Source organism: Entelurus aequoreus, linkage group LG09 (assembly GCF_033978785.1).
Source record: "Entelurus aequoreus isolate RoL-2023_Sb linkage group LG09, RoL_Eaeq_v1.1, whole genome shotgun sequence".
Lineage (NCBI taxonomy): Eukaryota > Metazoa > Chordata > Actinopteri > Syngnathiformes > Syngnathidae > Entelurus > Entelurus aequoreus.
The window spans coordinates 15,873,623-15,889,301 of record NC_084739.1 but is presented as its reverse complement, the minus strand read 5'-3'; the positions used below and the strand labels follow the sequence as shown (position 1 = coordinate 15,889,301).

Sequence of the window (15,679 nt, the reverse complement as noted above, 5' to 3'; positions counted from 1 at the left end):
AGGCATGATGTACTTCCACGTGGGAAGCATAGTGCACCCTCTCAACTTGTTTGCAATTAAAAATGACCATTACCATTCCCATGTAATACGGTATGGAAGCAGCCACGCTACCTACCTTGAACTTCTGCTTGCGGTTGTTAAGCTGCATGTAGAGACGATGAGGTCCATTCCAGTTGCCGTACACGATGTCGGTCTTTCCGTCCCGGTTGAAATCTGCAAGCGCTACGCCTCTACCATGCTGCATGGGGTCCTCCACCCCTGACGGGAGACATTGACACACTTGTTTTAATGTCCGTCGTGCAGTAACGAGTGCTGTGCTTAAGCCACTGAGTCTTGGGTCATCATACGATTTGTTGGTTTAGTAATGCTATGATAACATGTGAGTGACAAGAAAAAAAGAGAGTGCTGGTTGGCATGGGGTAATATGACGTGTATGCGGACCTAAGTGTGTGTGGGGGGGGCGTGGCCTGCAGACCTGCAGCGAAGCGGGGTGTGCCAGGACCGGCTGCGAGATCAGTTTGAGTTTGAGTTTGAGTTTGAGTTTGAGTTTATTTCGAACATGCAAGCATACAACATGATACATCACAATTTCCAGTTTCTTTTCAACATGTTCGAAAAGGAAGAAGCAGAGCTTATTTAATCCTACCCCTTTTTCAGTTGCAAAACTTTTTGTTCACTTCCTGTTCACAATTTTTTCACAATAAACTCCATAAGTAATTACAATGAAAATAAATAAATAGATAATAGTAAGAATTTAATAATAATAATTGGTGAAGTAAGTCATATTTCATATGATGAGATAAGTAAGATTACTTTAAGAATGAATGAATGGATGGATGAAATAAATTGAGAATGTTTGTCATGGTTCTTCTTCATTGTACTTTGTAAACACTTTAAGTTTGAAGAGTTTCTTGAAGTGGATCATATTAGTACATTGTTTGATTGCTTTGCTTAATCCATTCCATAATTTAATTCCACATATTGATATACTGAAGGTCTTAAGTGTTGTACGTGCAAACAAATGTTTTAAATTACGTTTTTCTCTAAGATTATATTTCTCCTCTTTTTTTGAGAAGAATTGTTGTACATTCTTGGGTAGCAGGTTATAGTTTGCTTTGTGTATAATTTTAGCTGTTTGCAAATTCACTATGTCGTGGAATTTCAGTATTTTTGATTCAATAAATAAAGGATTTGTATGTTCTCTATATCCAACATTATGTATTATTCTAACTGATCTTTTTTGTAACACCGTTAATGAATGAAGTGTACTTTTGTAATTATTTCCCCATATTTCTACACAGTAGCTCAGATATGGTAACACTAGTGAGCAGTAGAGAATATGAAGGGATTTTTTGTCTAGAACATGTTTTGCTTTATTCATTATTGACGTGTTTCTTGCAACTTTATGTTGTATATTTTTTACGTGAGATTTCCAGTTCAATTTATCATCAATCGTTATACCTAGAACGATCTGTTAAAAGGCAGCAGCCGGGGAGGAGAGTTGAGTTGGTGGTGGAGCACGAGCGAGAGCGAGAGCGAGAGCGAGACAGACTACACACTGGAGAGAAACCATTCACGTGCTTAGTTTGTAGTAAACGATTGCTGAAAAGCACACTTAAGACAATTTATTGAAAAATAAAACATTATTGTCAACCTGGAAGAGCCTGGCATGTCTGTGATTGGTGGTCCGAAGAACCCTGTAACGAGAGTCTTCCACAGTGTGGTACTTACGGCCCCAGCCCGCCTTGTATGCGAACATCCGTAGTAGGTTTACGCAAACTGCATGGGAGCATCATTATTTATAAAAGTATCAAACTTTAATATAAGCGTTGTCTCGATTCGGCCCGATATCGGAAAAAAAAACAAGTATTGGATGATAACGGCTAGCATCTAAAATCTCCGATATAAGCAGTCCTGCAGCACGTATACTTGTGCAAAGCTGGAAAGCCAGCAAACGTCTAAATATCCTCCAATAAGCACAAGTCTGACTTTTTGTTGTATTTTCGTCAAATCATTTAGCTAGCAGCTACACAACAGCTAAGCACACAGGCTAGACCAGTGTTTTTCAACCACTGTGCCGCGGCAAACTAGTGTGCCGTGAGATACAGTCTGGTGTGCCGTGGGAGATTATGTCATTTCACCTATTTGGGTTAAAAATATTTTTGGCAAACCATTGTTGAGTGTCGGTGCTGTCTAGAGCTCGGCAGAGTAACCGTGTTATACTCTCCCATATCAGCAGGTGGCAGCAAGTAGTTAATTGCTTTGTAGATGTCGGGAACATGGTTTGTTGGGCTCACAATATGCAGACAAAAAGGTATATAATATTTAAACCAAAAATAAACAAAAGGCGAGTGCCGCTAAAAAAAAGCATTGACATAGTTGACCCAATTTTCCCAGTATGAAGTAAATTTCTCCAATTTATAATTAATAAAGGCAGTTATCTTCTCCATTTTATATATGTCCATTGTTGTTTCCATCCATTGCTTCAAAGTTGGGCTCTCCTGGGATATCCATTTCCTGGTAATGGTCTTTTTACAAGCCACCAGTAGGATATTCATTAAGTGTTTATCAAAAATATTTTGACATTTAGGGCAGACAATAGATATATGATTTATGTGAATATGATGTAATGGTAAATGGGTCGTACTTGTATAGCGCTTTTCTACCTTTTTAAGGAACTCAAAGCGCTTTGACACTATTTTCGACATTCACCCATTCACACACACACACAATCACACATTCACACACTGATGGCGAGTGTCTGATGCTGGATGTCAATAAAAATAAAATGAAAAAAAAAAAGGCATTGAAGCTTAGGGAAGGCTATGCAACACGAAACTAAGACTGAACCGGTTGCAAAGTAAACAAAAACAGAATGCTGGACGACAGCAAAGACTTACAGCATGTGGAGCAGACGGCGTTCACAAAGTACATCCGAACATGACATGACAATCAACAATGTCCCCGCGAAGAGGGATAGCGACATCTTAAATAGTCTTGATTGCTAAAACAAAGCAGGTGCGGGGAATAGCGCTCAAGGAAGACATGAAACTGCTACAGGAAAATACCAACAAAACCGTAAAATCCAAAATATGAGCGCATGACAAGAACTAAAACAGTACACACAGGAAGACACCAAAAAACTCCAAATAAGTCACGGCGTGATGTGACAGGTGGTGGCAGTACACCTACTTTGAGACAAGAGCTATAGTGATGCATGCTTGGTTATGGTTTGAATTCATATCCAACACTTGCGAGAACAACTTTTTATTGTCAATATCGGCTACTGAGTTTCATTTTTTATGGTTTCTGCTGGTGGTGTGCCTTCGCATTTTTTCAATGAAAAAAATGTGCCTTGGCTCAAAAAAGGTTGAAAAACACTGAGCCAGACATATGTAATAAGTGTCCTTACTTAAACAATATTGTCTAAAACACCACATCTGTCAATATAAACAAGTATGAAATCATTACGGTTGCATATAGATACCAAGTCTCCAAGGCAGAAACATATAAGAACGTATCTAGTAACAAACGTGTCCTGTCCACATCATTTAACTTATTGCGTCATGTGCGAAAAAGATTGTCGTGGCTTCTGAGTGTAGCCAGAAAAAAAAAAATACAACTCCACCTTAACTTAAGGACAGCATAAGTCCATTCCAGACAGTCAATAATAAATAGGCTGGAGTTCGCCATATCAAACATTATCTGTTTAAGTAATTTAATTTCATCATTTTTTTTCTAACATCCCACACTACAAAATAATAAAAGTATAAATAATTAGTGCTGATATTGGTCAATATCGGTATCAGCCAGTAGTCAAGGCTCCAATATCGGTATTGTATCAGAAGTGAAAAAGTTGTTTTATTGTAGCAAGTTTATACTAAAAAGAGTAAACAAATAATAACAACAGAAACTCCATTCATCATCATTATGCATCATGGCAGCAAAGTTTGATATTAGTGGCCGCTATACGCAGTAAAAAAAAAAAAATTCGGGATGCAAAAAAAATGGCCGCTATAAACAAGGTTTTTAACACTACTTTTCTCTGCGGGGGAAATTGGTGTGGCCGCTTGCCTAAATCAGGGGTCTCCAAACTACGGCCCGCGGGCCCAAGTTATTTTTTTTAAAATCCGTCCTTTCTAATCAATTTTTGACTGCTTGTTACTCTCGGTGTCTTCTAGCCGCTCAGGCATATCATATTGTCTAAAAATGCATTTTTTCCATTGATAACGTGACATCAAGTGCGCACTCTTTCAGTCAATTAGTGCGCGAGGAATATACTGTGTATATATATATATATATATATATATATATATATATATATATATATATATATATATATATATATATATATATATATATATATATATATACACTACCGTTCAAAAGTTTGGGGTCACCCAAACAATTTTGTGGAATAGCCTTCATTTCTAAGAACAAGAATAGACTGTCGAGTTTCAGATGAAAGTTCTCTTTTTCTGGCCATTTTGAGCGTTTAATTGACCCCACAAATGTGATGCTCCAGAAACTCAATCTGCTCAAAGGAAGGTCAGTTTTGTAGCTTCTGTAACGAGCTAAATTGTTTTCAGATGTGTGAACATGATTGCGCAAGGGTTTTCTAATCATCAATTAGCCTTCTGAGCCAATGAGCAAACACATTGTACCATTAGAACACTGGAGTGATAGTTGCTGGAAATGGGCCTCTATACACCTGTGTTGATATTGCACCAAAAACCAGACATTTGCAGCTAGAATAGTCATTTACCACATTAGCAATGTATAGAGTGTATTTCTTTAAAGTCAAGACTAGTTTAAAGTTATCTTCATTGAAAAGTACAGTGCTTTTCCTTCAAAAATAAGGACATTTCAATGTGACCCCAAACTTTTGAACGTTAGTGTATATATATATATATATATATAGAAAATAATGTACTGTATAGCTCGGTTGGTAGAGCGGCCGTGCCAGCAACTTGAGGGTTTCAGGTTCGATCCTAGTCACTGCCATTGTGTCCTTGGGCAAGACACTTTACCCACCTGCTCCCAGTGCCACCCACACTGGTTTAAATGTAACTTAGATATTGGGTTTCACTATGTAAAGCGCATTGAGTCACTAGAGAAAAAGCGCTATAAAATATAATTCACTTCACATATACATATAAATAAATATATATATATATATATATATATATATATATATATATATATATATATATATATATATATATATATATATATATATATATATATATATATATATATATATATATATATATATATATATATATATACAGTACAGGCCAAAAATTTGGACTCACCTTCTCATTTCAATGTTTTTTTTTATTTTCAAGACTATTTACCTTTTAGTAAATAGTGTTTTAGTCACTGAAGGCATCAAAACTATGACACCTGTGAAGTGAAAACCATTTCAGGTGACTACCCCTTGAAGCTCATCGAGAGAATGCCAAGAGTGTGCAAAGCAGTAATCAGAGCAAAGGGTGGCTATTTTGAAGGAACTAGAATATAAAACATGTTTTCAGTTAATTCACCTTTTTTTGTTAAGTACATAACTCCACATGTGTTCATTCATAGTTTTGATGTCTTCAGTGACTATTTACAATGTAAATAGTCATGAAAATAAGGAAAACTGATTTAATGAGAAGGTGTGTCCAAACGTTTGTATATAGTTATGGCAGTAATCGCTACAATATATATCGCAAAATATTGATTTTAGACCATATCGCCCATCTTTATTTACTACCACTGTATATACTTTTTATTTGACATAGTCAAAGTGACGGCGGTGAGAAATGTCTGAACACCAAAGCTAGTATTTGCCTATATGACCTTTTGGGAACGTGCTAAAACGTCCTGTTTGGAGCTATCAAAACAAGTTTTGTAGCCAATCCCAGTTTACTACATAACTTCCACAAGTGCCTCATAAAAAACCCGAAGCCGGCAATGCACAGGAACTGACATCTTACATACATCAGTTGACTTATTTGCATACTAATAGATTTGAGATCCACACACAAAGAGGAAGGATGGCTGTGACACTTGCATTTATTTACGCGCTGAAACCGACAAAAGATACCGTTTTTTTTTATTGCTGTTCTGTCAGGATCTTACCGGCCTGCTGCGCCACGTCAGTGAAAGTCCCATCTCCGTTGTTCCTGAAGAGGAAGTTCGGCCCGTACTCGTTGTCGCAAAACACATCGGAGAAGGTCTGGCTGACGATGGGTCCCACCACCACACCTCGACCCCCTGCACAGATGGCAGATGGATACAAGAGAAAGGCAATTCTTAAATGCGGACGAGTCCAAATATGCTTTTGCATTCAAGAACAAAGCAGGGTTTTTTTTTTTTAGCAGTGATGTTAGGGAAGCGGCTGCACTGCCATTTTGATACACAACTTCCCCCGACTGTACCATCCACAAAACAGCGTGATAAAAAAAAAAAAGAAAGCCATCTAGTGTTGTGCGCTATACATCATTCACTGCTGTTTTGGCCCGGCTCTGATGACATCCTGTGTGTAAAAACCAATGTGATGGAGATGGATTTGTTTACAGGCCTTCGCCAAAAACTTACTTGGATGGATTTTAAGGACTTTTTAACCACAGCTCACTATAAAATAGCGCGGTGGGGAAATGGTTCGCATAGTCATTTATTGTGCTGTCATGCAAGTATCCATTACATGAGGGCTGTTTATTCAAATAGTATTGGCGGCACTTTAGAAAATAAGGGCATTTTGTTGAAGGTTAGCCACCTAACACCACGTGGGACTCACCCCCATACTTGCCAACCCTCCCGATTTTCCCGGGAGACTCCCGAATTTCAGTGCCCCTCCCGAAAATCTCCCAAGGCAACCATTCTCCCGAATTTCTCCCAATTTCCACCCGGACAACAATATTGGGGGCGTGCCTTAAAGGCCTACTGAAAGCCACTACTACCGACCACGCAGTCTGATACTTTATATATCAATGATGAAATCTTAACCTTGCAACACATGCCAATACGGCCGGGTTAACTTATAAAGTGCAATTTTAAATTTCCTGCGAAACTTCCGGTTGAAACGGAAATATTCGGACACATTGTATCTCAATACAAACAGCTCTGTTTCCATCGCATAATTCCACAGTATTCTGGACATCTGTGTTGGTGAATCTTTTGCAATTTGTTTAATGAACAATGGAGACTGCAAAGAAGAAAGCTGTAGGTGGGATCGGTGTATTAGCGGCTGGCTGCAGCAACACAACCAGGAGGACTTTGAGTTGAATAGCAGACGCGCTATCCGACGCTAGCCGCCGACCGCATCGTTGACCGGGTGAAGTCCTTCGTCGCGCCGTCGATCGCTGGAACGCAGGTGAGCACGGGTGTTGATGAGCAGATGAGGGTTGGCGTAGGTGGAGCGCTAATGTTTTTATCATAGCTCTGACTAGGTCCCGTAGCTAAGTTAGCTTCAATGGCGTCGTTAGCAACAGCATTGCTAGGCTTCGACAGGCGGCACAGCATTAACCGTGTAGTTACAGGTCCAGTGTTTGGTTCGGTGTCTCCTGATAGTAGTATTGTTGATCTGCTGTCTATCCTTCCAGTCAGGGGCTTATTTCTTTTGTTTCTATCTGCATTTAAGCACGATGCTATCACGTTAGCTCCGTAGCTAAAGTGCTTCACCGATGTATTGTGGTGGAGATAAAAGTCACTGTGAATGTCCATTTTGCGTTCTCGACTCTCATTTTCAAGAGGATATAGTATCCGGGGTGGTTTAAAATACAAATCCGTGATCCACAACAGAAAAAGGAGAAAGTGTGGAATCCAATGAGCCCTTTTACCTAAGTTACGGTCAGAGCGAAAAAAGATACGTCCTGCACTGCACTCTAGTCCTTCACTCTCACGTTCCTCATCCACAAATCTTTCATCCTCGCTCAAATTAATGGGGTAATCGTCGCTTACTCTGTCCGAATCGCTCTCGCTGCTGGTGTAAACAATGGGGAAATGTGAGGAGCCCTTCAACCTGCGACGTCAAGCTACTTCCGCTACAGGCAAGGCTTTTTTTATCAACGACCAAAAGTTGCGAAATTTATCGTCGATGTTCTCAACTAAATCCTTTCAGCAAAAATATGGTAATATCGCGAAATGATTAAGTATGACACATAGAATGGATCTGCTATCCCCGTTTAAATAAAAAAAATTCATTTCAGTAGGCCTGTCTTTAGCATCCTCTACAACCTGTCGTCACGTCCGCTTTTCCTCCATTCAATCAGCGTGCCGACCCAGTCACATAATACTGTATATGCGGTTTTTACACACACACGAGTGACTGCAAGGCATACTTGATCAACAGTCATACAGGTCACACTGAGGGTGACCGTATAAACAACTGTAACGCTGTTACAAATATGCGCCACACTGTGAACCCACACCAAACAAGAATGATAAACACATTTCGGGAGAACATCCGCACCATAACACAACATAAACAGAACAGATATCCAGAATCCCTTGCAGCACTAAGTCTTCCGGGACGCTACAATATACACCCCCCGCTACCACAAACCCCCCCCCCCCCCCCCATCTCCCGAATTCGAAGGTCTCAAGGTTGGCAAGTATGCTCACCCCCCTTATGTGAGTGACAGGAAGAAAAGCTCGGACTTGCTTGGAGAAAAGTGGTTTAGTTTGCATGCAAAAAACGGTCAACCCAAAATGTAAGACGACTTGTCTTTTTTTTGGACTGCCTTATATCGTTTATCAGAATCAATGCTATGACGTAATCCAATCCACTTTATTCATAAAGCACATTTAAACAACAAAAATGTTTCCAAAGTGCTGCACAAAAATATTAAAATCAAGATTCAAATATTATCCTTAGCTCCACCAATGACTGAATAAAAACAAAATAAATACATATAAAACCAATATAAGAATAAATATGATTAAAAACGATTTTAAAGGGTTAAACCAATGAAAACAATAAATATGTGCTCTACTATGTATTGTTTTGGAGGCATTAATGTGTGTTTTGGTATGTCAAATCCAGATATGGACAAATTATGGCCCGTGGGCCATATGCGGCCAGTTAAACTTCTCAAACCGGCCCGCCGGACGTCTCCACATTATTTATTATAAACCTTTACCATCGAAACTGGAGCGGCCAATACAATAATGCATTTTTCAAATTACCGTAAGTCTTGAACATGACTATTCCAATGGTTGGACGCTGCGCTTTTGAGGGATATACGGGTTATTACGATAATTCACGTAACAGCCGCTACAAGCAGACGAGGCAAGAAGCAGAGTAGGCGGGGGTTTTTTTATAGAATTTTAAAACAAATTTCTCTTCATATTCTTTACTGCTCGCTAGTGTTACCATATCTGAGTTATTGTGCAGAAATATAGGAAACAACTACAAAGGTGCGCTTCATTCACTAACTGTGTTATAAAAAAGATCATATAGAATAATACATAGTGTTGGATATAGAGAACATACAAACCCTTTATTTATTAAATCACAATTATTGAAATTCAACGATTTGGTGCATTTGCAAACAGCTAGAATTATGTGCAAAGCAAACTCTAACCTGCTACCTAAGAATGTACAACAATTCTTCTCAACAAAAGAGGAGAAATATAACCTCAGAGGAAAATCTAATTTAAAACATTTGTACGCACGTACAACACTTAAAACCTTTTTAGCATATCAGTATATGGAATTAAATTATGGAACGGATTAACCAAATAAATCAAACAAAGCACAAAATTGAAGAGACTGTCCAAACTACAAGTGTTCACAAAGTACATCGAACAATAATTATGATGAACATCTTTTTAGATTAACCCTTTTTTTTATTCTTTTTTTTTTTTAATTGAGACAAAGATTATTTATGTATTTAATATTTGTATGCTTACTATAGTATATTATTTATATGTTTACTGTTCTGTTACAGAGAACAAGGAAATTGGATAAAATTGCTATGGTATGAAAAGGGGTAGGATTAAATAAGCTCTGCTTCTTCCTACTCCTTTTCGGACGTTTTGTAATGAAACAACTGGGATTGTGTGATGCATTACATTGTACCGTATGCATGTTGGAAATAAAATGAAACTGAACTGAACTGAACATTTCAACATCACCTACTTTCTGGTACATTAACAAGCTTAGTTTGTACGAGTCGCCCTTCCCCTTCACCTCTTGTGACTTTGACTGGAGCAAACAGCTGACGAAGAGCCTACTGACAATTCACCTCTACAATTAATCACAACTTCACAGGTTTTTTGTTTTTTTTTTGTCTTCCAGCCTGGCACCACTTCAATATTTCTACCGTTTATGGGTACAACAAGCACACGCTCCTGTGCACACGTCTGTGTAAATCACGCCTCACGTCTGGCGCAGGCGACCGGATGATCCGAAAGGTCTTTATCACACACACACACACACACACACACACACACACACACACACACACACACACACACACACACACACACACACACACACACACACACACACGGGCATTCTCCACTGACCCACCTGTGAACTTGTTGACTCCCGCCTGCTCAGCCACGTTGGAGAGGGCGATGACGCCTTGCGAGAGGTCACTCGCCGCCTCGTCCATCTCTAAAAGTGCGTGTGGGCCCACAGTGCCGCTGGCGTAGTTTGCTATGTAGATGGCGTAACGGCCTGTACCCTGAAGGGGGGAAAACCGTAGTTTAACACTAATAATGCAGCTTGTTTTGACCTAGAAATGTTTGGTTGACAAAAATTTAAAAAAATGTGGTTCCTCCCTGTTAACCAAAAATAGTATAGAGTTAACGAGTTAACTCATGTGGTTAATCACAAAATATTATCGCATTAAATATCTAAACACTTTGATTAATCATGCAATTTATTTTGATGTGGTGTCAAACATACGCCCCGAGGGTCGGATCAGGTTTTATCCGGCCCGCGGGATGAGTTTGCAAAGTATAAAAATGAACCTGAAATTTTTGAATGAAACTGCTGTTCCAAATGTGTCCACTAGATGTCACAATAGCAATTCTTTGTATCTTTGTAGATTATGCTACATATGTACAAAATACACCACATGAAGTTAGTACAGTGGTTGTTAACCTGGGTTTGATTGAAACCTAGTAGTTTGGTGAGTCGGCCTCAGGGGCCCGCCGCGGAGGTCAAGACACACCCGACTCATCGTGTAAATAAAAACGTATCCCTATCGGCGTATTATGGATACCCCCAAACAATGTTCCCTCTAATTTGCAGGTGTGTAATTTGTTGTGGTTTTGTTCTTTGAAGAAGGTGATGTTCATGCACGGTTCATTTTGTGCACCAGTAAAAAAAACATATAACTTTGTCTTGAATTTGAAAAAAAAATATATATATATATTTTTTTTTTTTTTCACTAAAGAAGGGTTTGGTGAATGCACATATGAAAGTGGTGGGGTCCGGTACTTCCAACAAGTTGTTTATTTATTTATTTGTTTTATTTTAATTTTTTTATATATATTTTTAAGAACCACTGTGTTAGTACACCAGTCGAGAAAAATGATCAAACTACATAAATAACATACTGCGATTTAATTTTGATATCATTTTTTTGTCTTGATAGATTGAAAATTAACACCAATGAGTTGACTGATGAACATTATCACATGATTTATTCAGAAAATATAAATAACGAGAAATAAAAAGAGAATACTCTTAACCGCAACATGTAAGTGTAACAAAAAAAAAAATAACATTATGATTTGTACAATTTCAGAATGTGCTTGTTCTATTTTTAAACAAAGAAACCAATCTGAAGTTGTCTTTATTTTTAAGTTATCGTGCCGTGAATTTGGGAGTAGATTTTTCTACATGTGACCCCCGATCTATATTGAGTTTGACACCCCTGGTATAAGCTTTTTTTACCTTAACAACTATACGGTCAGTGGTCAGATCAATGCATATGTCAGTACACATTTAGTAAGGAGACTCTGACTAGTGGGCACGCTGGCAAATGTCACTCCAAAATACATCATGTAAGAACTTTAGACAGAAATGTTACCAGGTTTTGTGCAAATAAACGACATCATTCGTGTGAAACGTTTAATAACATTCCTCAATGACATTCTGACAGTAAAATGTAATTTGTATACATACAGTACAGGCCAAAAGTTTGGACACACCTTCTCATTTCAACGTGTTTTCTTTATTTTCATGACTATTTACATTGTAGATTGTCACTGAAGGCATCAAAACTACGACACCTTTGATGTAAAAAAATTTTTCAGGTGACTACCTTTTGAAGCTCATCGAGAGAATGCCAAGAGTGTGCAAAGCAGTAATCAGAGCAAAGGGTGGCTATTTTGAAGAAACTACAATATAAAACATGTTTTCAGTTATTTCACCTTTTTTTTGTTAAGTACATAACTCCACATGTGTTCATTCATAGTTTTGATGCCTTCAGTGACAATCTACAATGTAAATAGTCATGAAAATAAAGAAAATGCATTGAATGAGAAGGTGTGTCCAAACTTTTGGCCTGTACTGTACATTGGGGTCTTTTCTTAAGCTAATTACAATCATGCAAGGGAGTAATTACCTGTTGCTAATAATGATTAATCCAAATTCCAAAATGTAACAATCATTTGACAGCACTATTATAATGTATCACGCAGGGCCATGAAATCCACATATAAATGTATAATTAGGAATAGGGTATAGACATGAATTTAAAAGCCCTGCTGGATGATAAACGAGACTTTAGATAGATAGATAGTACTTTATTGATTCCTTCAGGAGAGTTCCCTGCATTTATACTGACAACGACCCAATCAAAAGCTGACCAAGGACCTGTTTTTGACCCGAACTTTGGAAAAGGTTGTCCTTAAGCATTTATTGTTGGTCTATAGAAGTTTTCTTTCCAACAACTTACCGGTGACAAAGACAAAGCAATTTTGTGGTATTGTAGCGCTGGAAAACTTCCATTTCGTCAACATCTCAGACCAAAAAACAATTTCCTGTTTGTGCTCCAGCTCAACAATTTTCATTCATTTTCTTTCCGGGAAAGAGTCCAAATGAAAAAGTTGACCAAGGAACGCACACCTGTCTACATTTTTATGGACAAATGCATGGCAAGACTCTTCCAAACACAGGGAAATTTTGAGACAAGCATTTGAATTTCGAATATTCAGACTTGCAATACTGATCACATGTCTCAACCATCATTTTTTTTGACTGGGTAACAAAGTCAACACAATATTTAAACTAGTGTTAGGATCCGTTGCCCGGATCATGTTTTGTTCAGGTAGTTTGACTCCTTCAGTTCTGTTTTCAGCACCCCTGGGTTTGTGTTTTGGTTACCATGGGTGCTGTTAGTTTCACCTGCCTCTGATTAGAGTTTGGGACGCTCACCTGCTCCTGGGCACTAATCAATTTCATAAAGTATCCACCCACCCGCTCTCTGCCACTGCGCGCCAAGAATATTAAAGGTAAATATACAAGTATAAATATACATGACTGGATAGTGTTTTATATTGTCTTCAAAGTGTACAAACTTTTACTAAAGCATATAATTTTGTGGAGGCTGGAACCAATTATTCATGTTTACATTGCTTCTTATAGAGAAATGTGCTTCAAAATACAAACTGTTCTATTTGTCCGTCAATGTGTATATGGAAAAAAAATTATATTACAAGGCGGTTATACATTAAAATGGATAAATATTCAATCTTGCAAATGGCCCTCTGAGGACAGCCATAACTGCGATGTGGCTCTAAATGAAAACAAGTTTGACACACCTGATTCTAGATTCACTACACACACACGGGCAGGACTACCGGTACTTCAAAAAATTCATTTCTTAATGTTTTAGTCATTTTTTATGATTACAGCTTACACAACTTTGTTCCCTTAATGAAATTTGAACATTGTGAAAAGTTTGGCGTGAGCTGGTACCGCACGCAAATCAGCAAATTAATTGCAAAGGCTTTGTGAGCTCCAGAAATAAATTAACTTTTGCACGATGTTCTAATTTATCAAAATGCACCCTGTCTACCTACACAAAGACGGTAGCACGAAGAAAAAAACCATTCCCATTTTAATTGAATATTACTGTATATAAATAACCTTCACGCCGAACAAAATAAAAGCAAAACATACAGAGAATTAAATGATTGAATGAGCTTTCACCTGTGTTCCACCCTGCTTGGTGAGGATTGTTAAGCAGTATTTATGTCAATACTTCATTCCCCTGCCTTAACAACCACTTTTTTTAAATACACAACATTCAGATAACTACCAATGATAACTAGAAGAGGCAACTCCTGAAGGAATTGCGTGTGAATGCTCCAATGCTGAAGTTGAAGTGAAATGCTGACAGAATGTAGTATGAATGTAAGAATAGTTTGAATGTTGGAATGGTTTGAATGTTGAAAAGCTGACGCTGAACTGAAATGCTAATGGAACGTAGGATGAATGTAGAAATGGTTTGAACGTTGAAATCGTTTGAACGCTGAAGTAGTTTGAATGTCCGAATGGTTTGAATGTTGAAGTTTGAATTTCCAGGGAAACCGGAATTTATGTGAGACCTTGGGAAAGTGTTAGTTTCAATGTCCAGGATGAGTGGAATGTGTTGATGTTGGAATGGTTTTAATAAGTTGAAAAATGTGGCAATTGTGCAACTTGGAAAATTGTCCCATTCATTTCAATGGGAACTTCCTGGAAATTTGGGGAAAACCGGGATTTTTTTGAAAACGATTAGGAGCATGAATTTCCTGAATGAACTGAATTGGTTGGTGTTGGAGTTGTTTAAATCGATCAAAAAATGTTAAATTGGTAACAGTTTTGAATATAGAAATTCCTGGAATTTCGGGAAAACCGGGAATGGGTTTGTGCTGAAAACAAAGTTTCGCTGAAAACAAAGTTTTGTTGTACTTCTGCAATGACAATAAGACCTACCTACCTACCTGAATTGTTCTAGTTCCTTAACCAACTTGGTTTTTGTCCTGAATATGAGGGGTGTTTTGACGGTTGAAATGGGTTGAAAAATGTGAAAGAAGTAGTTCAACTTAAGAGGGGTGAAAAGAAGGTTACCAAAAAATGGGAATTCCTGGAAATGTGTTGCATGTGGAAAAATGGTAGTTTGAATGTCCAGGATGACTGAAATGTGTTGATGTTGGAATGGTTTGAATAGGTTGAAAATGTGGGAATTGTGTAACTTGGAAAACTGTCCCATTTATTTCAATGGGAACTTCCTGGAAATTTGGGAATTTTGGGAAAAGCTGAATTTAAAAAAAAAATGATTAGGAGCATGAATGTCCTGAATGAGTTGAATTGGTTGGTGTTGGAATAGTTTAAATCGGTCAAGAAATGTTGAATCGCTAAGTTTCTAATTGAGAAAATACTGGAATTTCGAGAAAACCGGGACTTTTTCTAGTTCCTTAACCAACTTGGTTTTTGTCCCGAAGGGGTGTTTTGACGGTGGAACGATTGAAAAATGTGAAAGGAGTAGTCCAACTTAAGAAGGGTGGAAATAGGTTACCAAAAAACAGAAATTCCTGGAAATATGTTGAATGCGGAAAAATAGTAGTTTGAATGTCCAGGATGAGTGGAATGTGTTGATGTTGGAATGGTTTGTATAGGTTGGAAAAATGTGGGAATTGTGCAACTTGGAAAAATGTCCCATTGATTTCAATGGGAACTTCCTGG

General features: G+C 38.0%; 1 protein-coding gene across 1 annotated transcript in view; it reads right to left on the bottom strand.

Moving 5' to 3' along the window:
- The window catches only part of crtac1b (cartilage acidic protein 1b), a 92,362-nt gene that overhangs the window by 42,150 nt on the left and 34,533 nt on the right, over positions 1-15,679 (bottom strand). Inside the window, exons 5-7 of the mRNA XM_062058182.1 lie at positions 10,523-10,679; positions 6,127-6,261; positions 116-258 (exon numbers count right to left, since the gene is read on the bottom strand). Of these exons, the coding sequence (XP_061914166.1) occupies positions 116-258; positions 6,127-6,261; positions 10,523-10,679 (435 nt within the window). The remainder of the gene's footprint in view (positions 1-115; positions 259-6,126; positions 6,262-10,522; positions 10,680-15,679) is intronic.